This window comes from Ranitomeya variabilis, chromosome 4, assembly GCF_051348905.1.
Source record: "Ranitomeya variabilis isolate aRanVar5 chromosome 4, aRanVar5.hap1, whole genome shotgun sequence".
Taxonomy (NCBI): Eukaryota; Metazoa; Chordata; class Amphibia; order Anura; family Dendrobatidae; genus Ranitomeya; species Ranitomeya variabilis.
Window position 1 is genome coordinate 172,522,554 of NC_135235.1, and position 25,602 is coordinate 172,548,155.

A 25,602-nucleotide genomic window follows, 5' to 3' on the forward strand; every position below is an offset into this window, starting at 1 on the left:
CAATTTCTCATTTTTACAACACCATGTTTTTTTTAGGGACCACATCACATTTGAGGGGTCTATATGATAGAAAATAACCAAGTGTGACACCATTCTAAAAACTGCACCCCTCAAGCTACTCAAAACCACATTCAAGAAGTTTATTAACCCTTTACGTACTTCACAGGAACTGAAACAATGTGGAAGAAAAAAATGAACATTTAACTTTTTTTTGCAAACATTTTACTTCAGAACCATTTTTTTTAATTTTCACAAGTGTAAAAACAGAAATTTAACCACACATTTTGTTGTGCAATTTCTCCTGAGTACGCCGATACCCCATATATGGAGGTTTACTATTTTTATAATGAAACAAAGCTTCCTTTGTTTCTCTTGAGTTGATACAGAAGTTTATAACGTAGAGCCGTGAAAATAAAAAATCGCATTTGTTTTCACAAAAATGATTTTTTCGCCCACAAATTCTTATTTTCACAAGGGTAACAGGAGAAATTAGACCACAAAAGTTGTTGTGCAATTTCTCCTGAGTACGTCGATACCCCATATGTGGAGGTAAACCACTGTTTGGGCGCACCGCAGAGCTTGGAAGTGAAGGAGCACCGTTTGACTTTTTCAATGCAGAATTGGCTGGAATTGAGATCGGATGCCATGTCGTGTTTGGAGAGCCCCTGATGTGCCTAAACAGTGGAAACCCCCCACAAATGACACCATTTTGGAAACTAGACCCCTTAAGGAACTTATCTAGATGTGTGGTGAGCACTTTAAACCCCCAGGTGCTTCACAGAAGTTTATAACGTAGAGCCGTGAAAATAAAAAAATCGCATTTTTTCTACAAAAATGATCTTTTTGCCTCCAAATTTTTATTTTACCAAGGGTAACAGGAGAAACTGGACCCCAAAAGTTGTTGTACAAGTTGTCCTGAGTACGCCGACACCCCATATGTGGGGGTAAACCACTGTTTGGGCGCATGGCTGAGCTCAGAAGCAAAGGAGCGCCATTTGACTTTTCAATGCAAAATTGACTGGAATTGAGATCGGACGCCATGTCGCGTTTGGAGAGCCCCTGATGTGCCTAAACAGTAGAAACCCCCCAAAAGTGACCCCATTTTGGAATCTAGACCCCCCATGGAACTTATCTAGATGTGTAGTGAGAACTTTGAATGCCCAAGTGCATCACAGAAGTTTATAATGCAGAGTCGTGAAAATAAAAAATATATATTTTTTTTAACAAAAAATATTTTTTAGCCCCCAAGTTTTTGTTTTCACAAGGGTAACAAGAGAAATTGGACCCCAAAAGTTGTTGTCCAATTTGTCCTGAGTATGCTGGTACCCCATATGTGGGGGTAAACCACTATTTGGGCGCATGGCTGAGCTCGGAAGGGAAGGAGTGCCGTTTTGGAATGCAGACTTTGATAGAATTGTCTGCTGGCGTTATGTTGCGTTTGCAGACCCCTAATGTACCTAAACAGTAGAAACCCCCAACAAATGACCCCATTTTGGAAAATAGACCCCCCAAGGAACTTATCTAGATATGTGGTGAGAACTTTGAATGCTCAAGTGGTTCACAGAAATTTATAATGCAGAGTAGTGAAAATAAAAAAATATTTTTTTTCCCACAAAAGATTTTTAGCCCCCAAGTTTTTATTTTCACAAGGGTAACAGGAGAAATTGGACCCCAAAAGTTGTTGTCCAATTTATCCCGAGTACGCTGATGCCCCATATGTGGGGGTAAACCACAGTTTGGGCGCACGGCAGAGCTCAGAAGGGAGGGAGCACCATTTGACTTTTTTAGCGCAAAATTGGCTGTCGTGTTTGGAGACCCCCTGATGTACCTAAACAGTGGAAACCCCCCAATTCTAACTCCAACCCTAACTCCATCACACCCCTAACCCTAATCTCAACCCGATCCATAATCCTAATCACAACCCTAACGATAATTACAACCCTAACCCCAAAACAGCCCTAATCTCAACCCTAACCATAACCCTAATCAAAACCCTAAATCCAACACCCCCCTAACCCTAATCTCAACCCTAACCTCAAACCTAACCCTAATCCCAATACACCCCTAACCCTAATCCCATCCCTAACCTTAACCCTAATCCCAACCCTAACCCTAATCCCAACCCTAATCCCAAACGTAACCCTAATCCCAACCGTAACCCTAATACCAACCCTAATCCCAACTCTATCCCTAACTTTAGCCCTAACCCTAAATTTAGCCCCAACCCTAACCATAACTTTAGCCCCAACCCTAACCCTAATTTTAGCCCCAACCCTAGCCCTAACCCTAACTTTACCCCAATCCTAACCCTAAATTTAACCCTAACCCTAGCCCTAACTTTAACCCCAACCCTAACCCTAAGGCTGCTTTCACACTTGCGTCGTGTGGCATCCGTCACAATCCGTCGTTTTGGACAAAAAACGGATCCTGCAAATGTGCCCACAGGATGCCTTTTTTGCCCATAGACTTGTATTACCGACGACTGGCCACACGTCACGTCCATCGTGCACTGGATCCGTTGTGTTTTGGCGGACCGTCGTCACAAAAAAAGTTCAATGTAACCTTTTTTTTGAACGTCGCGTCCGCCATTTCCGCGCATGCGTGGCCGTAACTTTGCCCCCTCCTCCCCAGGACATAGACTGGGCAGCGGATGCGTTGAAAAACTGCATCCACTGCCCACGTTGTGCACAATTTTCACAACATGCGTCGGTACGTCGGGCTGACGCATTGCGACCGCCCCGTACCGACGCAAGTGTGAAAGAAGCCTAAGGCTACTTTCACACTAGCGTCATACTCGGCCCATCGCAGTGTGTCAGGCCGACGTACCGACGCTAGCGTCGCACAACGGGTGCAGCAGATGCTGTTTTTTCAACGCATCCGCTGCCCCATTGTGAGGTGCGGGGAGGCGGGGGCGGAGTTCCGGCCGCGCATGCGCGGTCGGAAATGGCAGACACGTCGCACAAAAAAAGTTACATGTAGCGTTTTTTTGTACCGACGGTCCGCCAAAGCACGACGCATCCGTCGCACGACGGATGCGACGTGTGGCAATCCGTCGCAATGTGTCGCTAATGCAAGTCAATGGAGAAAAACCGCATCCTGCAAGCACTTTTGCAGGATGCGTTTTTTCTCCAACGACGCATTGCGACGGAAGCCAAAAAACGCTAGCTAGTAGCCTAACCCTAACCCTAGCCCTAACCCTAAATTTAGCCCAAACCCTAGCCCTAACCCTAGCCCTAACCCTAATTTTAGCCCCAACTCGTCTCGGCAGGAGATGCAGGAGGACCCAGGGACACCGGGTGAGTATGATAGGGTCCCCGAATCCCCATATTTCTCTGTCCTCTGATGTGCGATCACATCAGAGGACAGAGAATTACAGATCGCTTTTTTTTTTTTTTTTTTTTTGCGGTCGCCGGTAAACAGTTAATTACCGGCGATCGCAAAACAGGGGTCGGTAAAAACCGGCAGCCGAGACCCCAAAGATCTTCCGGGTGCCGGGCAGCGGGCGCACTGCGCATGCGCCCGCCATTTTTTCCCCGGAAAAAAGATGGCGGCGCCTATCGGGAGCCACGAGGAGCACCGGGGGAGATAGGTGAGTATTGGGGGGCTATTGGGGGCCATCGGGGACCCTATTTCTCTGTCCTCCGATGTGCGATCACATCAGAGGACAGAGAAATTAAATGGCAAATCACGGTTTTTTTTTTTGTTGCGACCGCCGGTAAACGGTTAATTACCGGCGATCGCAACTCGGGGGTCGGTAAAAACCCCCCGAATCATGTTCTCTGGGGTCTCGGCTACCCTCTGCAACCGAGACCCCAGAGAAAATCCGACTCTGGGGGGCGCTATTCACTTTTTCCACAGCGCCGTTAATTAACGGTGCTGTGGTTTAAGTACCCTTAGCGGCCGCCGTTAAAAGGCGTATCGGCGGTCGTTAAGGGGATAAGAGGCAGTGTTTGCTGGGACTAAAGAGACACTGGGTGTGATCTGGTTGACACTCACTGCATTGGAGCTTGTAATCTGAATGCAGTACAAGGCATGAATAAAAGATTTTTCTTGACGTATGCAGGGGCATTTGTAAGGATATAAAGGGATTGTAAGAAACCCTGTGGCTATGTGCACACGTTGCAGATTTTAATGCGTTTCCGCAACGTTTATGGATGCGCAGAATTGCATCAAATCCGCAGTGTAGTGCACAAGTAATGTTAGTCAATGGGAAATTGACATTTGGTGGGCACATGCTGTAGATAAAAATGCGCGGATTTGCAGCGTTTTATTTTCGGCAGCATGTCATCTCTTTTTCTGGATCTGCAGCGTTTCTGCACCCATTGACTTAGTCAAATCCGCAGCAAAACCACAGGTTTAAAAAGATCTGCAGTCTTGCTGCGGAATTGGGTGCGAGAAACGCTGCAGATCGGGAGGAGGAAGAGTGTGTGGGCGGAGACTATGTGTGTGAGCGGGGACTGTGTGTGTGCAGAGAAGATGTGCGTGTCTGTGCGGGTGTTTGTGTGTGTTTATTTGTGGGGGGGGTTGCGGGGCTGTGTGTGTGCATGTCTGTGTGTATCTGTGCATGTGTGTGTGTGTGTGTGTGTGTGTGCGGGTATGTATGTAGGCAGGCATCATCCGATGGGACTACTAGTCCCATCCGGCTATGCCTGCTACAGTGACAGCTAGCCGATGATGGGACAGTAAAAGTAAAAAAAAACACACACATATACAGTACATTCTCACCATACAGCTAATCCCCAACGCCCTCAATCACCTGTAACAAAAATAAAAATAATAAAAAAACAGTATACTCCCTGTTCCGATGTAATCGATTTAATAATGAGCGTCCCACGAAGCTCTCCGGTGGAGAGCTGTCACATCGGTAGATGTGACCGCTCTCCAGGGGCTCTGGTGATACAATGACGGAAGATATCCTTCCGCAGTGAATCACTCCGCCGTCAGAGGTTGCTGTCACCGGCATAGCTGCATGGAGAAATTCTCACGCAGCAGTGCCGTAAAGTGAGCCTGAACTCGGGTAACCTCTTCAGTGATGCATTGCAGGAGCCATTGTCTCCTGTCAGTGTGTCACTGGAGGCCTATAGAGTAGTCACATCTCCTGATGTGACTGCTGTATAGGGGAGATCATCCTGGGACAGTAGATATTAAATGGACTGCTTCGGAACAGGGAGTATTTAAGTTGGTTTATTATTTTTATTTTTTTTTTTACAAGTGATCGAGAGCGTCTCATGGATTAGGCGTAACAATAAATATGGGAAAAATGTGTGGTGTTTTATTTCATTAAAATGCTTTATTCTGGTTGTGTGTTTATTTAACATGTAACAACTATAGGATTAGTAATGGATAAATGTCTTGCCGGCTTGATGTCACCTTACAATACAAAGGTGATATTAACCCCCTATTACCCCATATGTCACAGCTACAGGGCAGTGGGAAGAGAGAGGCTAAGTGCCGGAATTGGTGCATCTTAGAGATGTGCCATTTCTGGGGTAGCTGAGAGCTGTTAGCTGTTTTTTTTATAGCCATTGGGGCCACTATCCATGGCCCCTTCCTAGGCTATGAATATCAGCCCGCAGCTGTCTGCATACCCTTTTCTGACTATTAATTATAGGGGGACCCCACGTCATTTTTTTTCGGGGCTCCCCCTATTTTGATAGCCATTAAAAGCTAATTATACAGCTGCGGGCTGCTATTCATGGTCTGGGAAGATCCATGGGTATTAACCCCTTCCTAGGCTATAAACATCGGCCCCCAGTCGCTGGCTTTCTCTCTCTGGCACAGAAAATTGTGCTGGAGCCCACGCCATTTTTTTTCAATTTTTTTTAAATTAAACAGATTATTGCATTTAAGGCTAGGGTCACACTTGCGAGAAACTCGCACGAGTCTCGCACCTCAATACCCGGCACTGCCGCCGACACTCGGGACCGGAGTGTGTGGCTGTATGTATTCCTGTGTAGCTGAACGCTCCGGTCTGAGTGCTGGCAGCAGTACCGGGTACTAAGGTGTAAGACTCGTGCGAGTTTCTCGCAAGTGTGACCCCCGGCCTAACGCAAATTTTGTGTGTGTGTCTTTATAATTGTCTTTTTAACTGTTTATGTACTATTTTATTATGTTTATTACTAAACATCTATCTATCTATTCATAGATCTATCTATCTATCTATCTATAGATCTATCTATTATCTATCTATTGATCTATCTATATCTATTATCTATCTAATATCTATCTATAGATCTATCTATGTCTGTGTATGTAAACATTGTTCTTCAATGGAGTATGTAAATGAAGAGGTTGGACAAGAAATGACATCCCCATTTTTATGTTTTTTTGTTAAATAATAGATCTTTATTTAGCCTACAAAAACGCATGCAAATCCGCATGAAAAAAAACGCATGAAAATCAGCATCAAAAATGTGCGGATTTTTACCTGCGTTTTCTGCCAAGAGATGCAGAATCTGCGCAGAAAATTCCACAGGCAAATTTGCAATGTGTGTACATACCCTTTGTATGCTTTAAAAGGCTAAGGGAAGAGTGTATTAGATTTAACGTCTTTGCCTCGAAGCCTGTTTTCACCTTCCTGACCAGGCCAATTTTTACAATTCTGACCACTGTCACATTATGAGGTCATAATTCTGGAACACTTCAACAGATCCCACTAAGTCTGAGAATGTTTTTTGTGACATATTGTACTTCATGATTGTGGTAACATTTATTTGATATGACTTATGTTTATTTGTAAAAAAAAAATGGAAATTTGGCGAAATTTTAGAAATTTTCAAACTTTTATTTTTTATGCTCTTAAATCAGAGAGTGGTGTCACACAAAATAGTTAATAAATAACATTTCCCACATGTCTACTTTACATCAGCACAATTTTTGAAACATAATTTTTTTGTTAAGAAGTAATAAGTGTTAAAAGCTGACCAGCTATTTTTCATCTTTATGAAAACATTTGCAAAACCATTTTCATTAGGGACCACCTCACATTTGAAGTGACTTTAAGGGGCCTATATGACAGAAAATACCCAAAACACCATTCTACAAACTGCACACCTCCAGGTACTCAAGACCACATTTATGAAGTTTATTAACCCTTCAGGTGCTTCACAGAAATTTTTGGAATGTGGATGGAAAAAATAAACATTTACTTTCCTTTCACAATTTTCCTTTACACCTAATTTTTTTTTACTTTCACAAGGGTGACAGGAGAAAGTGGACCATACAATTTGTTGTGCAATTTCTCCTGAGCATGCCAATCCCCCATATGTGGGGGAAATCTACTGCTTGGGCACATGGCAGGTCTCGTAAGGGAAGGAGCGTCATTTCACTTTTTGAATGTAAAATTTGCTGGCATAATTAGCAGACGCCTGGTCATGTTTGAAAAACGTCTGATGTGCCTAAACAGTAGAAACTTCCAACAAGTGACACCATTTTGAAAACAAGATCCCTTAGGGAACTTATCTAGATGTGTATTGAACACCTTGATCCCCCAGGTGATTCACAGAAGTTTATAATGTTAAGCCGTGAAAATAAAAAAAGAATCTAATTTTTCCAGCAATTTTTTTTTTTAGCTCCAAATTTTGTAACTTCACTAGGGTAAACAGGAGAAAATGGATGGCAAAATTTGTTGTGCAATTTCTCCTGAGTTCACCGATACCCCACATGTCATCGAAAACTACTTTTGAGGCACAGCACAAAGCTCAGAAGTTACACTGGCAGAGCCCCTGAGGTGCCGACACAGCAGAACCCCCATAAGTGACCCCATTTTACAAACTAAAGCTCTCAATGAATTAATCTAGGGGTGCAGTGATTATATTGACACCACAGGTGTGTAACAGACTTTTATACAATTGAGCAGTGAAGGTAAAATAATTAAAATTTTTACCACACAGATATTGTGTTAGCCCCAGGTTTTACATTTTCATACTGGGAAATAGATAAAAATGGCACCAAAATCTGTCCCACAATTGTACTGAACGTGACAATATCCCATATGTGGCTGTACAGTACTACTTTGCCATACGGAGAGACTCGGGAGGGACGGAGAGCTATTTCCCTCCTGGAGCGCAGATTTTCCTAGAATAGATTGTGGATTCCATATAAAGAGCCCGTAAGTGTTAGAAAAGCAGAATCCCCCTCAAGTGACCCCAATTATAACCCTTTGTGAATTTATCTACAGATGTAGTGTTGATTTTGACTCCATGGGTCTTTTCCAGAAACAAGCAGAAGTGGATGTTGCAGAGTGAAAGTTACAAACTGCCGTTGTAGTGACCAGTACATTATGTCCAGTTCACGCACCTGTAAATTAGGCGAGCTCTCATCCCTACAGAAATGGCAAACATGTGGGCGCTAAATCTGGTTTAGGTACACTGTGGGGCTCAGAAGGAGGGGGGCATTTGGATTTGGGAGTGGAGAATTTGCTGAATTGCTTTTGGGAGCCAGAAGCCATTTCTCTTTTCCAGAGCCTTTGTACTACCAGTAACGTGACAGACCTGAGTGAGGGCTTGCTTTTTTTGTGGATTGAGTTGAAGATTTTATTGGGAACATTTTCCATAACATTTATGATCACATTTATCCGGCGCTCTCTTTTTTCTTTATTTGGGGATTTAAAAAAAAAAAACATTTTTACACTTTTTAATATTTTTTTTTTACATTGTCCCAGGATTGGACATTACTGTACATCATCAGATCGCTGATGTGATGTTCTGCAATGCATCCACTGCTGGACATCAGACCAGCATCTGACAGGCAGGGAGGAGGCGTCTCAGGTCCTGCTCACTGCAGACACTGCAAAGCCACCTTGCCTACGGCCATCTTGCAGCCAGGGGCCTTCCATCTCCTGATAAAAGCACGAAGGGAACCCATTCCCTGCACGATGCTCCTCTATGTCGCTGTCACTACTGACAGCAGCATCAGAGGGATTAAATGCTTGCGATCGATGCTAGCACTGATCGTGGGCGTTGCTGTGGGGTGTCAGCTCTCACACAGAGATGACACCCACACCCGATCACCACGGCGCTCTCTGTGAGGCTGCACGATTGTCCTATACAGGTACTGCTGTTTGCTTGAAAGCAGCTCCGGCAGAGCAGTAAATGTACGCCGCATGTTGGGAAGGGGTTAAAATTGGTGAAAAGATATTTTTTAAAATTGCCCACACATTCCCTTGTGCAAACAGAGGATTTGCTGCTGACAATGATGTAAAGTTTACTTTGTGAAAATGAAATGTTCACTGAATTCCCTCAGATCATTGTTACTTGTAAATGAAACGAGTGCCAATAGACTTTATAAATCAAATTTATAATCAACTGGCAAACAAGCAAATCGCTCATTTGTTGGATGAAATTAATTTTAGACAAGCTTAAAAATCATTGTTCTTGGCAGCTCATCGTCCTGTGAAAACGTGATATATGCTGCAGGGAACATGATGTTCTATGCACACAGAATGATCGTTCTGTACGCAAGGAAGTGCGGTTGACCTGTGTAAACAGACTTGAATGTAGCTGATCAGCAGTCATTAAACGGCCATGGTTGGCCTGTCTAAATACAACCTAATTGGACCATGGCCCATGACCCTAAGTTACAATCTAAATCTTTACCACCAATTTCCAGATTTAATTGCTTTGAACAATAATGACTTTGCATTTATCTGTCAAAAATCGTATTTTTTTCCAGGTTGATTTTGTCATTGCTCTATCCACTTCAGATTGGAATACCTCTCTGCAAGAGCTGTCCTTAATTGTAGAGAGTGGGCTCTTTCTCTAGTCTCCACCAAGCATGTTACCTGTACAAAGGAAAAACAAAGATCTTTATTACAGAAGTTAAATTTCTTAGTAAAAAAAATTAGCCTATCGATGTCTGTAGGGTAGTGTTGTGGTCATGCTGTTACAGGAAAGATATATATCTTGGTACCGTGTTAGCCAGTGGATAGAAAAATATTTAGAATTGAGGTTAGAGTCCTCAGTGGTTGATGCCTTTTAATGGCTAACTGAAAAGATGGTAACAAATTGCAAGCTTTCGAGACTACTCAGGTTTTTTCATCAGGCATAGACTAAAAGAAATTCTGGAGAATCACATATTTATGCACAATACATCACAGAAAAAAACACAAAAAACATAGATAAGACAGGTGACATGAAGCAGAATTACCATGAGTGATAAACAGTTATGTCCATAAATATTGAACCAGTTCTTAGATAAGGAATGTTTTATTGTTCTCTGATTGGGGTTGGTTGTGTTGTGATGACCCCACATGGTCTGAGGGGCAAGTTCCTTAGTTGATGTAAAAAGACATAAATCCATGCGACACATTCATTCCTGCACTAAGAGTGTCAAAGATGACACCCGTAGTGGCTGACCTCGAGGACTGATCACCCTCCAAACACGGTAAGTGGAGATCATATACTCTGTATGTGTCACACTTGCTAGTGTCTCAGCCGTTATTGGTTTGTCTGTGGTCTCCTTGGGTCTGAGGGGTGACCGGTCGAGTGGTGAGGCCGAGCGCGATCCCGTGCCACGCTCTTAACCAGCAACTGAGAGATGTCGCATCCTGCGCATCCTTGTGTACACCATACCTCCTCCACCGGTCATTGTACTCCATTCAACCACCATACCTGTGACTATTGTCTAGTAGTGAAGTGGAGTGAAAGATTGAGCAAGTTGTAGATTGCGGGGCGGCTTAGAGAAAGGGATAGGAGATGCAGCCTCTGTGATATTGTACTAACAGGTAATTAAGACGTCCCAAGAGGGGGACCACCAGAATTTTTGTACTAACAGGTAATTAAGACGTCCCAAGAGGGGGACCACCAGAATTTTTGTACTAACTAGGTAATTAAGATGTCCTGAGAGGGGACCGCCTGTATTTTAGTGGAGGGGTTCTCATTAGGGGGCCGCCTCCCAACGGTTTAGAATATCGTGACAGGATAGTCTGTAATCACTGGTGTTCAGGTTAGGGACAGGAAATATTGAGCGCGAGGCTCTTTTCCTAGTACGTTGAACGCGAGGTTCCGTGTTATAGGACACAGTGTTGATATCGCTGTCAGTGGCCTGCTGCAGAAGGACATAGTATTCTGTGAGTCATGCTGCATCTCTTAAAGCAGAAGAAGTCCGTGCCCCACAAGTTAAATGAGGATGCTGTGGAAGTCAAGACAATAGTAGAGTCACGGGAGGGCAAGAAGGCAGTCAAGAATGTTGAGAGGTTGTACAAGCATGTAGGATTGCCCTCGTCAGGGAGGTTGCAGCCGTCTACATGGCACAATCTCATAGAAAACAAAAGGGGCATGTTGAAAGATAAAGGATTGTTAGAACAAGTGCAAGCTCATTTATGAGTTGCGCGAGGCTTAAAGAACGAAGGATGGAAAGAGGTTGATGGAGAGGGAGGATCAGAGGAAGGTTTTGTAAAAATTAAGTCTGAGAACTGCTGTATTTCGTTTCTGTGTTAAAGTTTTTTAAGATACCCGATGGGAGGGGTCAAACAGCTGCGCTATTGCTTTCTCTGTGTAGAGGAATGCTGTGATTTTTCTTATCTCTGTGTCCTTGGAATGGAGGGGGCACATACTGTAGCTGCGTTCTCTTTGTATTTTCTTGGTGTAGTACGCGCTGGTAGATCTATGTTTTTTTAAAGCGACAATATTGTTTTGAAGTACAAAGAAATATTATAAGCTGGAATTTGAAAGTGAAATCTAGTGCCTAGTTTTAGAAGGAAACTTGTAAGTGATTGTTTGATTATCAGTGTAATTGAAAGATTGGTAAAAGATTTACCGGCTTCAAGTTGAGTGGTTGATATATAGCAAATTGAGGATCAACAGAGGAAGTGAATTACGTTGAAAAAGAAAGTTGTCTATTACAAAAAAAAAAAAAAACTGGATGTTTTGTGGTACAAGAAGGAACTGAGAGAGTGACTGAGATTAATGTGTCAGAAAGATAAATAATTAAAAATAATGGTCTGAAACAGGGGGGCTCCCTGTTAGATGGTATGGTCCCTCCCCAGGAAATTAAGCCTCTACTCCCGACTGCAAGCCCTATGCCCCTTAAAGCCAAGGCACCAATATATCCTGGACTGCCGAGAAGTTCTATGGGTGTCTTATGATAGTATTTAAAGATCTGAGATTCTCATTGTAACAAAAAGCCCATTCTGCATCAGCAGAGAAATTAAAGGTTAAATCAGCAGCCGCAGCGATTCTTACTCACTCTCTAGCCCCCACCGCAGTACGAGGACGAAGCTCTGTTCCTTATCAGTGGCCCAAGTAACAGACTCCAGCTCCTGCCCTCCTCCCACCGTACACAAATTCAGTTCTCCAATACTTCTTTTAACTCTGTCTGGGAATCTCCCTCCCCAGCCCCACCATGTCAATTCTCAGACCAAGAGCTTGTTTTAATCGGTGTAGATGGCAGACCCCCCCAGCCCGGAAAGGCCCCTAGACCTCCTCTTCCCGTGAAACCCTCACACCTACAAGGCTAGACTCTCCAAGAACCTGAAGTTTGGTTCCCCTGTCATTCACGCTACTACATCACACCTCAGGGTTCCCAGGTTCTTTTCTCAGTGGGGTATGGGGACATAATTACCCACCAGGTGGGAGCCATAGTGAACCCAGCCAACTCTACCCTGTCACATAGAGGTGGTTTGGCCCAACAGATAGCCAAAAAGGGGGGCCCAGTCATAGCCCAAGAGTGTCAGGCCTACCTTGCCGTTTCTGGCCCCTTGCAACCAGGAGACGCTATATCCACCCAAGGAGGGAATTTGCCCTGTGATATAGTGTTACACGCCGCAGGCCCCGTATATGATTACAAGACTCCCGAGCACTGCCGTACAGTATTGCAGACTGCCTTGCAGACAGTGCTCACCTATGCAGGACATGCTACGGGTGTGCTGACTCAGCTTCATGGAGACAAACAGAGACCTGTTGCTTATTACAGCGGCCGCTTAGATACGGTGGCAAGAGGAAGTTCCTCCTGTGTTCGGGCCGTGTTGTCTGTCCAGCTGTTGCTACACAAGTCTTCAGAGATTGTTTTGGATCACCCACTGATGGTCCATACCCCACATGATGTACATAGTATCCTTAACCAAGTACAACCTAGCCACATGTCCATGGCCAGACAGCTGCGACTTCAGTGTGCTATTCTCATGCCTACTAATGTGACTTTGAAAAGGTGCACTGTCCTAAACCCCGCTACTCTTCTTCTAGTTCCTATGAATCCAAATGGGGGAGGAGTAGGTGACATGAAAAAGGACACTCTTTTTCTTTCTAGAATGGATCCAGAGGAACAAGATCAGGTTTCCAAACCACATGATTGTCTGGAACTGATGTCTCCCTATTGTCTCTAGTGTGCCTATACCTAATGCTGATTTTGAGCTTTTTGTAGATGGATCCCGTCACCAAGATGACCAAGGACGCTTCTGTACCAGATATGCTGTGGTCTCAGAACATGAGGTAATCAAGGCAGAGTCAATGCCAGCTCATATGTGTGCACAAGAAGCAGAGCTCAAGGCGCTCATAGAAGCGTGCAAACTAGCAGAAGGTAAGACTGTAAATATCGACACTGATTCCAGGTATGCTTTTGGCATTGCACACGATTATGGGCCTATCTGGAGAGCCAGGGCTTTCCTGACAGCAAATGGCCACCCCATTAAACATGCTGAGGCAGTCCAGCAACTTATGAATGCACTACAGCTTCCCACCCAAGCAGGCATCATAAAGGTAAAGGCACATACCAAAGGCACTGATGGACGGACAAAGGGTAACGCACTGGCAGACCAGGCTGCTAAGAAAGCAGCAAGCACTCCTGTAGCCTCTAAAGTACATCACCTAGACACCCCACCATCTCCACTTGTGTCAAAAGACATCTTAGCCCGGTTACAAGAACAGGCAAGTAAGGAGGAGAAAAATAGGTGGCAAGAGATAGGGGCTTGCTCTGATACCGTCACTGGACTATGGGGGAGGGGTGAAAAGGTCTGCCTACCATAGGCACTGTACCCAATGATGGCACAGGTTCTGCACGGGAATGTGCACCACTCGAAGACGGCCATGTGTGACACCCTACAGAAACAATGGATTGCCCCCGGGGTTTTCCACCTGCGCAGAAAGGCAGGTACAGAGCTGCATGATATGTGCCACATATAATCAGGGTAGGACAGTGAAAACTCCATCCAAACACACTCCCCGGCCCCTTTACCCATTCCAGAGACTGCAGATTGATTATATTCAGTTACCCAGGGTAGGGACGTATGAGTATGTGTTGGTCTGCATTAATTTATTTTCAGGTTGGCCAGAAGCCTACCCAGTTGCCAAAGCTACGGCTAAGACAACGGCGAAAAAACTGATGGCTGAGATCATATGCAGGTATGGAGTTCCTGAAGTCATTGAAAGCGATCAGAGCTCCCATTTTACTGGAGAGATCATGTCAGAGGTAATGGCAGCACTGGGGGTAAGTCAAGCATTGCATACTCCATACCATCCACAGAGCAGTGGAAAAGTGGAGAGACTAAATGGAACTCTTAAGCTTAAAATCCAGAAGGCAATGGCAGAGACTGGTAAACCATGGACAGAATGCCGCCTTCTAGCTTTGTTTTCAGTAAGATATACCCCAAACAGGAAGACAGGACTGTCACCCTATGAGATTCTGTTTGGCAGGGGCCCCAATCTTGGATGTTTCTTTCCACAACAGTTGCAGCTCAAGTACCAGGACTTGACTAGCTATGTGCAGGCCTTACATGGACACCTTGCTAAAGTGCATTTAACTGTCTTCAGTTCTCTTCCAGAATCCACAGGTGACGTGGTCCATGACTTTGTGCCAGGAGACCTGGTGTATGTGAAAAAGTTTGTGCGCAGAGATTGTCTCCAGCCAAGATTTGAAGGACCCCACACGGTGATCCTGGTTACCCCCACTGCAGTGAAACTTGAAGGAAAGAGCACCTGGATCCACGCCTCACACTGTAAAAGAGACCGAACCAGCGTTTAGTCACAGTAGTGATTGAAGGGAAATGTTGCTGTTGTTTTTGGTCCTGGGGCTGAGGGCCATCCTCGCCCCTACCTCTTCGGCCCCTATTGTAAATAAGAATCCTGGTGCCACTATTCTCTGGGTAAACCTAACGGCCCCGGTAAATATCTGGCGATTTGATTTCTGCGATGTAGTCAAGTGCCTCGAGACTCAACGACTGGTAGAGGGAATCATCCAGTTTTATATGTGTTACCAGAAATGACAACAATAATTGTTATTATTGGTCAGATGCTGCCTGGAATACGGGGGATGATTGGGGATATAAACCTAGCGAAGCCATGTTCCCTAAGGATGGGACAGGTAGGAGTCTTCGTGGGAGAATGCATCTAACAGCCCTTCCGCAACCACCTAGGGGCTGTAAATGGGGCAGAAACTGTCACCCCCTTCTCCTAAATCTTGAAAACCCCCAATCTGCTGACCTGCAGACGTTTGTACTGGGAAGGCATTTTCATTATGTATTTAATGGTGGATACTATGGGAATTTAGGCCATATACAGCTCCAGGATATTAGTTTCAGACCAACCAAGGCCCCTGTTACCAGTACAGCTAAAACAGGCCCAGGTTAGCGTTTGCAAAATGTAGTTAATGAAGTAATCCCCATTCCAGGTCTCAGTTGGCAAGAGGTTTTCTCCATAGAAACACAAATAGCCCCAAGGAAAAACCTATGGTTAGAATGGGTGAGATACAATGTAAGAGTCCAGAATATCTCTGTAGGATGTATTGCTTGTGCTGCTGCGAATACACATCTCTACACACATGCACTGCTTTTTCCTGATGACAACACCACTGCCTGTGTCATGAATCTGTTGAAAGGTCTGAAGCCCACTGATTGCCCAGATTACGTCCCACTAATTCATGAGGAACCCAAACTAAAGGTCCCAGGAGAAGTAACCGCATTAGCTGACAATTACACCTGCTATAATTCCCACGACACCACAGGTACACCAGTAGGGATCTTCGAGACAGGTTTCTGCAAAGAGAACAGTTCTCTAGATACTGACTTGCTAATTAAACATACACAATATATGTATGACATTTATTGGTTATGTGGAGATGGTAAGCTCCGTCCTAGGTTGCCTAATGCCTGGACAGGTCAATGCACCCTTGTTAAACTAGCTATGCAACTCAAGATTTTACCTTGGAATCCAGAGGTACCTGATGAACCTGCCAGAAAGAGGAGAAGCCTTGATCAGCTCCACATGAGTTATGAAGAAGATCCACTAGTATATATTGATGCCATTGGAGTGCCAAGGGGGGTGCCCGACCAGTTTAAGGCCCAGAACCAGATCTATGCTGGCTTTGCTTCTTTGATCCCACAGGTGCAGATTAATAAAAATGTTGATTGGATCAATTACATATATTACAGTGAACAAAGATTTGTCAATTATAGCTGTGATGCCTTTCAGGGTATAGTTGAGGAATTGGGCCCTAACACTAGAATGACCCTCCAAAACCGACTAGCCCTTGATATGATCTTAGCTAAGGAAGGAGTTTTTGGAATGGTAGGAGAAGAATGTTGTACCTATATCCCTCAGAACTCTGGAGTAAATGGAAAAACCATGATAGCCCTTAAAAAGATAACTGGGTTAGCAGCAGAATTGAAAACTAATGCTGGAGTAGACACATCTTTCTTTTCCGGCTGGTTGGGTGGGCTCAAGGGATTCATTCAACAAGCTTGTCTGGTACTGATTGCCCTCCTTATAGTTCGATCGATAATCCTCTGTTGTGTTATTCCCTTGTATAAAAAGGTTATTGCCAAGGCAACTCCGACTGGCACCTTCCTCAATCAAGAAGTAGACCCACCAGAGTACGATGGTACTGATCCAGGGGAGATCCCTAAGTACGTCCCCCTCAAGAGAGTAGACAAAACCCCCTATTCTCAGATGATACTAAGAGACCTAGTTTAGGGACAGCGGGAGAACTCCATGTGAGGTTAGTGAAGGGTTCAGCTGCCTGGAGGCCTCTCGCAAGGGGAGAGCTTCTGAGGTGTCTGGATGAAGAAATCCACCTCCCCTTTCCCTGTCACATGGACAGTCTCGAAGGATCTTTCTTTAAGGGAAAAACTTAGTGTTTAGGGGGGATTGTCAGGGTGAAAAGAGATATCTTTATACATTTTTTGTACTGTTATATTCTTATAATGTGAAACAATAAGTTTTCCCCTTGCTTGCAGATGTAGATGTAATTGTATTTAAAATGGCTGCCAGTATTCACCTTTGCCCTACTTTCGTTTCTGAGAAGCCAAGTATAATTTCTTCTGAAATTGAAACTTTAGGAATGTGAAGAGAGGAGGATTCACCAGAAGACATCAGAACAAATCAGAAAGACTGAATACTAGACATATACTGCTTAAACCCCGCCTATTGCATTCCTTTTTCTAAAACAATATAGTACTGTGTATCCGGAAATAAAGTTAGTTGCTGTGATCCTTGCTGACACTTGTAGATGCACGAGCATCAACTGAGATTGAACCAGCTCTTTGTCTGACTCATTCTTACCCGGTACCAAATGCTCTGCTCATACTTTAATTTGGGATGACTGGTGAATGAGGGTTATTGTCGTGACGACCCCGACAAGTTCATTCTTGTTCTCAGTTTCTGCCCTGTCTCCCCTACATACAGATGACCAGTTGGACATTTAGTACAAATGATTAGGTAAACCACATTAGAAGTGATGCAGCTGAAAGTACCTGGCATCTTGTAGTCCTGATGTGAATTGGGGATCTTTATCTTGTCCGTGGTCATTATAAATTGACAAGTTTTACATTTTTTCTGATTGCAAAGAAAGGTTCCTGCAGCTGTTGGAGAGGACAGGGAGCTTCTGACAATGATACTTCTTAGATTTGGAGGCTGCCTAAAACACAGTAGTCTGGAAAAATGGATTGTAAGCGGGCATCTTTTTGCAGTAAAGGTTGTAATTTCCGTGAAGCTCCCGTTAGCACCTCCAGATTTGTATTGTAGATAACCACTAGAGGCACCCGGTTGTTTTCTTTTTTAGCTTTGTAATGTAACAGGTAATTCCTTGTATTCTGGTGGCTCTTGTAATCTGATTTTCAATTGTTCTTGGATGGAAGCACTGATTCAAAAAGGTCTTTCTAAGCTGACCAAGGTGTTCATCTCTATCCATGGGGTTGGAACATATACAATTGTATCTTATGGCTTGGCTGTAGACAATAAAATTTTTAATGTGTTTTGGATGGAAACTGTCCCATTTAAGGTATGTTGGATGGTCGATTGGCTTCTGATACAGGGATGTTTCTATTTAATTGTTCTGCAGCTTAATGATGGTGTCCAAAAAGTTAATTTCAGTGCAGGAGTAGTTGAGTGTCAAGTTGATGGTAGAATGAAATTGATTAAACTGTTCATGGAACGTCTTTAGCTGTGGCACACACTCCATCCATATGATTAAAAAATTATATAACATTATATATTATAATAGATTAGATAATATAAAATATTATAATATTAAAATATTCGTGGTCATGCTGTGTGAGGTGTACAGAAAGCACTGAGCAGCGGTCTCAGACACATGGTCCTTGAGACTGTATTCCGAGTACTCCTGAGACAAGGGGCCCTTGGAATCACCGATCCACCACCCCAGTGTTTTTTCAACTGCATGTGCATCCTTGGACGCATATTCAGTGGAAATGTATTGTGGTGCAGAGAGCCACAGGTTCCCTGCATCGCAATAGCTACACAAGCCCCTTGCCAGTGAGAGGCGGGTAGCTGATGTCAGTGTAGATGCCATAGTCACTATAGGGGACCAGTAAAGGAACAAAAGAAAAGTAAAAATTTGTAAGAATTTCACAGTAAAATAGTAATGGAAGAATATTTTGCCACAAAAATACTGTTTTATGTAAAACTAAAGTAAATAAAAAAAGTACAAGTTTGGTATCTCCACATCAGAAACGTCCCATGCGATGAGACTGTGCCACAATCCAACCCATAGAATCAACAGCTTAAAAAAAATAGAAAAACAATTAACCCCTTCATGACCCAGCCTATTTTGGCCTTAATGACCTTGCCGTTTTTTGCAATTCTGACCAGTGTCCCTTTATGAGGTAATAACTCAGGAACGCTTCATCGGATTCTAGCGATTCTGAGATTGTTTTTTCGTGACATATTGGGCTTCATGTTAGTGGTAAATTTAGATCGATAATTTCTGAGTTTATTTGTGAAAAAAATGGAAATTTGGCAAAAATTTTGAAAATTTCGCAATTTTCACATTTAGAATATTTATTCTGTTAAACCAGAGAGTTATGTGACACAAAATAGGTAATAAATAACGTTTCCCACATGTCTACTTTACATCAGCCCAATTTTGGAAACAAATTTTTTTTTTGCTAGGAAGTTATAAGGGTTAAAATTTGACCAGTGATTTCTCATTTTTACAACAAAATTTACAAAACCATTTTTTTTAGTGACCACCTCACATTTGAAGTCAGTTTGAGGGTTCTATATGGCTGAAAATACCCAAAAGTGACACCATTCTAAAAACTGCACCCCTCAAGGTGCTCAAAACCGCATTCAAGAAGTTTATTAACCCTTCAGGTGTTTCACAGCAGCAGAAGCAACATGGAAGGAAAAAATGAACATTTAACTTTTTAGTCACAAAAATGATCTTTTAGCAACAATTTTTTTATTTTCCCAAGGGTAAAAGGAGAAACTGGACCACAAACGATGTTGTCCAATTTGTCCTGAGTACGCTGATACCTCATATGTGGGGGTAAACCACTGTTTGGGCATACGGCAGGGCTTGGAAGGAAAGGAGCGCCATTTGACTTTTTGAATGAAAAATTGGCTCCAATCTTTAGCGGACACCATGTCGCGTTTGGAGAGCCCCCGTGTGCCTAAACATTGGAGCTCCCCCACAAGTGACCCCATTTTGGAAACTAGACCCCCCAAGGAACTTATCTAGAAGCATAGTGAGCACTTTAAACCCCCAGGTGCTTCACAAATTGATCCGTAAAAATGAAACAGTACTTTTTTTTCACAGAAAAATTATTTTAGCCTGAATTTTTTCATTTTCACATGGGCAACAGGATAAAATGGATCCTAAAATTTGTTGGACAATTTCTCCTGAGTACGCCGATACCTCATATGTGGGGGTAAACCACTGTTTGGGCACATGGTAAGGCTCGGAAGGGAAGGAGCGCCATTTGACTTTTTGAATGAAAAATTATCTCCATCGCTAGCAGAGACCATGTCACGTTTGGAGAGCCCCTGTGTGCCTAAACATTGGAGCTCCCCCACAAGTGACCCCATTTTGGAAACTAGACCCCCCAAGGAACTTATCTAGATGCATAGTGAGCACTTTAAACTCTCAGGTGCTTCACAAATTGATCCGTAAAAATGAAAAAGTACTTTTTTTTCACACAAAATTTCTTTTAGCCTCAATTTTTTCATTTTCACATGGGCAACAGGATAAAATTGATCCTAAAATTTGTTGGGCAATTTATGCTGAGTACGTTGATACCTCATATGTGGGGGTAAACCACTGTTTGGGTGCACGGCAAGGCTCGGAAGGGGAGGCGTGCCATTTGACTTTTTGAATGGAAAATTAGCTCCAATCGTTAGCGGACACCATGTCGCGTTTGGAGAGCCCCTGTGTGCCTAAACATTGGAGCTCCCCTACAAGTTACCCCATTTTGGAAACTAGACCCCCCAAGGAACTTATCTAGATGCATAGTGAGCACTTATAACCCCCAGGTGCTTCACAGAAGTTTATAACGCAGAGCCGTGAAAATAAAAAATAATTTTTCTTTCCTCAAAAATGATTTTTAGCCCAGGATTTTTTAATTTTCCAAGGGTAATAGGAGAAATTGGACCCCAAATGTTGTTGTCCAGTTTGTCCTGAGTACGATGATACCCCATATGTGGGGGTAAACCACTGTTTGGGCGCACGGCAGGGCTCGGAAGGGAAGGCACGCCATTTGGCTTTTTGAATGGAAAATTAGCTCCAATCATTAGCGGACACCATGTCACGTTTGGAGAGCCCCTGTGTGCCTAAACATTGGAGCTCCCGCACAAGTGACCCCATTTTGGAAACTAGACCTCCCAAGGAACTAATCTAGATGTGTGGTGAGCACTTTGAACCCCCAAGTGCTTCGCAGAAGTTTATAACGCAGAGCCGTGAAAATAATAAATGTGTTTCCTTTCCTCAAAAATATTTTTTTAGCCCAGAATTTTTTATTTTTGCAAGGGTAACAGGAGAAATTGGACCCCAAAAGTTGTTGTCCAGTTTCTCCTGAGTACGCTGATACCCAATATGTGGGGGTAAACCACTTTTTGGGCACATGCCGGGGCTCGGAAGGGAAGTAGTGACGTTTTGGAATGCAGACTTTGATGGAATGCTCTGCGGGCGTCAGGTTGCGTTTGCAGAGCCCCTGATGTGCCTAAACAGTAGGAACTCCCCACAAGTGACTCCATTTTGGAAACTAGACCCCCCAAGGAACTTATCTAGATGTGTGGTGAGCACTTTGAACCCCCAAGTGCTTCACAGAAGTTTATAACGCAGAGCCGTGAAAATAATAAATGTGTTTCCTTTCCTCAAAAATATTTTTTTAGCCCAGAATTTTTTATTTTTGCAAGGGTAACAGGAGAAATTGGACCCCAAAAGTTGTTGTCCAGTTTCTCCTGAGTACGCTGATACCCCATATGTGGGGGTAAACCACTGTTTGGGCACACGTCAGGGCTCGGAAGGGAACTAGTGACGTTTTGGAATGCAGACTTTGATGGAATGGTCTGCGGGCGTCACGTTGCATTTGCGGAGCCCCTGATGTGCCTAAACAGTAGAAACACCCCACAAGTGACCCCATTTTGGAAACTAGACCCCCCAAGGAACTTATCTAGATGTGTGATGAGCACGTTCAACCCCCAAGTGCTTCACAGAAGTTTACAACGTAGAGCCGTGAAAATAAAAAATCATTTTTCTTTCCTCAAAAAAGATGTTTTAGCAAGCAATTTTTTATTTTCACAAGGGTAACAGGAGAAATTGGGCCCCAATGATTGTTGCCCAGTTTGTTGTGAGTACAGTGATACCCCATATGTGGGGGTAAACCACTGTTTGGGCGCACGTCAGGGCTCGGAAGGGAAGTAGTGACATTTGAAATGCAGACTTTGATGGAATGGTCTGCGGGCGTCACGTTGCATTTGCAGAGCCCCTGATGTGCCTAAACAGTAGAAACACCCCACAAGTGACCCCATTTTGGAAACTAGACCCCCTAAGGAACTTATCTAGATGTGTGATGAGCACGTTCAACCCCCAAGTGCTTCACAGAAGTTTACAACGCAGAGCCGTGAAAATAAAAAATCATTTTTCTTTCCTCAAAAAAGATGTTTTAGCAAGCAATTTTTTATTTTCACAAGGGTAACAGGAGAAATTGGGCCCCAATGTTTGTTGCCCAGTTTGTTGTGAGTACAGTGATATCCCATATGTGGGGGTAAACCACTGTTTGGGCGCACGTCAGGGCTCGGAAGGGAAGTAGTGACATTTGAAATGCAGACTTTGATGGAATGGTCTGCGGGCGTCACGTTGCATTTGCAGAGCCCCTGATGTGCCTAAACAGTAGAAACACCCCACAAGTGACCCCATTTTGGAAACTAGACCCCCCAAGGAACTTATCTAGATGTGTGATGAGCACGTTCAACCCCCAAGTGCTTCACAGAAGTTTACAACGCAGAGCCGTGAAAATAAAAAATAATTCTTTCCTCAAAAATTATGTCTTAGCAAGTAATTTTTTATTTTTGCAAGGGTAACAGGAGAAATTGGACCCCAACAGTTGTTGCCCAGTTTGTCCTGAGTACGCTGGTACCCCAAATGTGGGGGTAAACCACTGTTTGGGCACACGTCGGGGCTTGGAAGGGAGGGTGCATCATTTGACTTTTTGAATGCAAGATTGGCTGGAATCAATGGTGGCGCCATGTTGCGTTTGGAGACCCCTGATGTGCCTAAACAGTGGAAACCCCTCATTTCTAACTTCAACACTAACCCCAACACACCCCTAATCCTAATCCCAACTGTAGCCATAACCCTAATCCCAACCCTAACCCCAACACACCCCTAACCACAACCCTAACCCCAACACACCCGTAACCCTAATTCCAACCCTAATCCTAACCCTAATCCCAACCCTAACCCTAATCCCAACCCTAACCACAACTGTAACCCCAACACACCCCTAACCCTATCCGTAACCCTAACCACAAGCCTAATCTTAACCCTATTTCCAACCCTAGCCCTAATTCCAACCCTAACCCTAAGGGTATGTGCCCACGTAGCGGATTCGTGTGAGATTTTTCCGCACGACTTTTGAAAAATCTACAAGTAAAAGGCACTGCGTTTTACCTGCGGATTTACAGTAGATTTCCAGTGTTTTTTTGTGCGGATTTCACCTGCGGATTCCTATTGAGGAACAGGTGTAAAACGCTGCGGAATCCGCACAAAGAATTGACATGCTGCGGAAAATACAATGCAGCGTTTCTGCACGGAATTTTCCGCACCATGGGCACAGCGGATTTGGTTTTCCATAGGTGTACACGGTACTGTAAACCTGATGGAAAACTGCTACGAATTCGCAGCGGCCAATCCGCTGCGGATCCGCGGCCAATCCGCTGCGGATCCGCGGCCAATCCGCTGCGGATCCGCAGCCAAATCCGCACATGCCATAACCCTAACCCTACCCCTAACCCTAACCCTACCTGTAACCCTACCCCTAACCCTACCCGTAACCCTAACCCTAGTTCTAACCCTAACCCTAGTTCTAACCCTAACCCTAGTGGAAAAAGAAAAAAAATATATTTTCTTTATTTTATTGTTGTCCCTATCTATGGGGGTGATAAAGGGGGGGGGTTATTTATTATTTTTTTTATTTTGATCGCTGTGGTAGAACCTACCACAGCGATCAAAATGTACTTGTAAGGAATCTGCCGGCTGGCAGATGCGGCGGGCGTACTGAGCATGCGCCCGCCATTTTGGAAGATGGCGGCGCCCAGCGAGGAGACGGCCGGACACCGGGAGGATCGGTAAGTATGAAGGGGTGGTGGGGGGGGTGGATTAGAGCACAGGGGGGGTGATCGGACCACAGGGGGGGTGATCGGACCACAGGGGGGAGCGGACAGCAGGACGGGGGAGCCGGCAGGCGGACGGAGGGGACCGGACCCCATAACGGAGGACTGGGGGGGCGATCGGTGGCTGTGGGGGGGGGTCACTTCAGGTTTTCCAGCCATGGCCGATGATATTGCAGCATCGGCCATGGCTGGATTGTAATATTTCACCAGTTTTCATGGTGAAATATTACAAATCGCTCTGATTGGCAGTTTCACTTTCAACAGCCAATCAGAGCGATCGTAGCCACGGGGGGGTGAAGCCACCCCCCCTGGGCTGAAGTACCACTCCCCCTCTCCCTGCAGATCGGGTAAAATAGGAGTTAACCCCTTCACCCGATCTGCAGGGACGCGATCATTCCATGACGCCACATAGGCGTCATGGGTCGGATTGGCACGGGTTTTCATGACGCCTACGTGGCGTCATGGGTCGGGAAGGGGTTAACAATAGCTTTTTCATTATTCTGACTAAAATAGAATAAAAAATATCACAAAGTTGTCAGAAAAAAAAGGTATTACTGAATACATCATCTTGTCCCGCAATGACTGCAGCCCATCAGATCCAAATCTGTTCCACGTGTGACCCATTTACCCAGCTGTGTTTGAGGCCCTCTGGTGTACAACATTCACATGGAATGGAAATGTTTCAGAAATGTAGAGGGAAGTGCCACAAAATGTGTGTGTATATATATACTGTATATAATATATAGGCTTGAGAAAGGCTCATTTTGAGTTGAAACGTTGCCCGAACATGTGGGTGAATTAAACCCTGCACATTTTTATATTGGAACAATGGAGTGCTGCCTCTTTTTTTGAAATTTAATGAAGCTTGGTTGATCGGTGGACTGATTGGGGACCTTGCACCCGAAGACAAGTATTATATATATATATATATATATATATATATATATATATATATATATATATATATATATATATATATATATATTTTATTATAAGCACATATATATATATATATATATATATATATATATATATATATGTGCTTCTCACTAAATTAGAGTATCATCAAAAATTAAATTTATATCAGTTCTTCAATACAAAAAGTGTAACTCATGTATTATAGAGATTTATTACAAACAAATGGATCAATTTTAAGTGTTTACTTCTGTTAATGTTGATGATTATGGCTCACAGCCAATGAAAACGCAAAAGTCATTAACTCAGTAAATTAGAATAATTAAACAACAAAAACACCTGCAAAGGCTTCCTAAACATTTAAAAAGTCTGTTTCAGTAGGCTCCACAATCATGGGGAAGACTGCTGACTTGACAGATGTCCAGATGGCAGTCACTGACACACTCCACAAGGAGGGTAAGCCACAAAAGGTCATTGCTAAAGAAGCTGGCTGTTCACAGAGTGCTGTATCCAAGCATATTAATGGAAAGTTGAGTGGAAGGAAAAAGTGTGGTAGAAAAAAGTGCAAAAGCAAGCGGGATAACCGCAGCCTTGAAAGAATTGTTAAGAAATGGCCATTCAAAGATTT

At 43.8% G+C, this 25,602-nt stretch overlaps 1 protein-coding gene across 3 annotated transcripts in view; it reads right to left on the reverse strand.

Annotated features, from left to right (window-relative positions):
* Positions 1-6,295: 6,295 nt before the first annotated feature.
* The window catches only part of LOC143770113 (L-threonine ammonia-lyase-like), a 441,011-nt gene continuing 421,704 nt past the window's right edge, over positions 6,296-25,602 (reverse strand). For all 3 annotated transcript variants that reach the window (XM_077259383.1, XM_077259382.1, XM_077259381.1), the window contains one exon: positions 6,296-9,781. In XM_077259383.1, the coding sequence (XP_077115498.1) occupies positions 9,683-9,781 (99 nt within the window). In that variant the 3' untranslated portion in view covers positions 6,296-9,682. The remainder of the gene's footprint in view (positions 9,782-25,602) is intronic.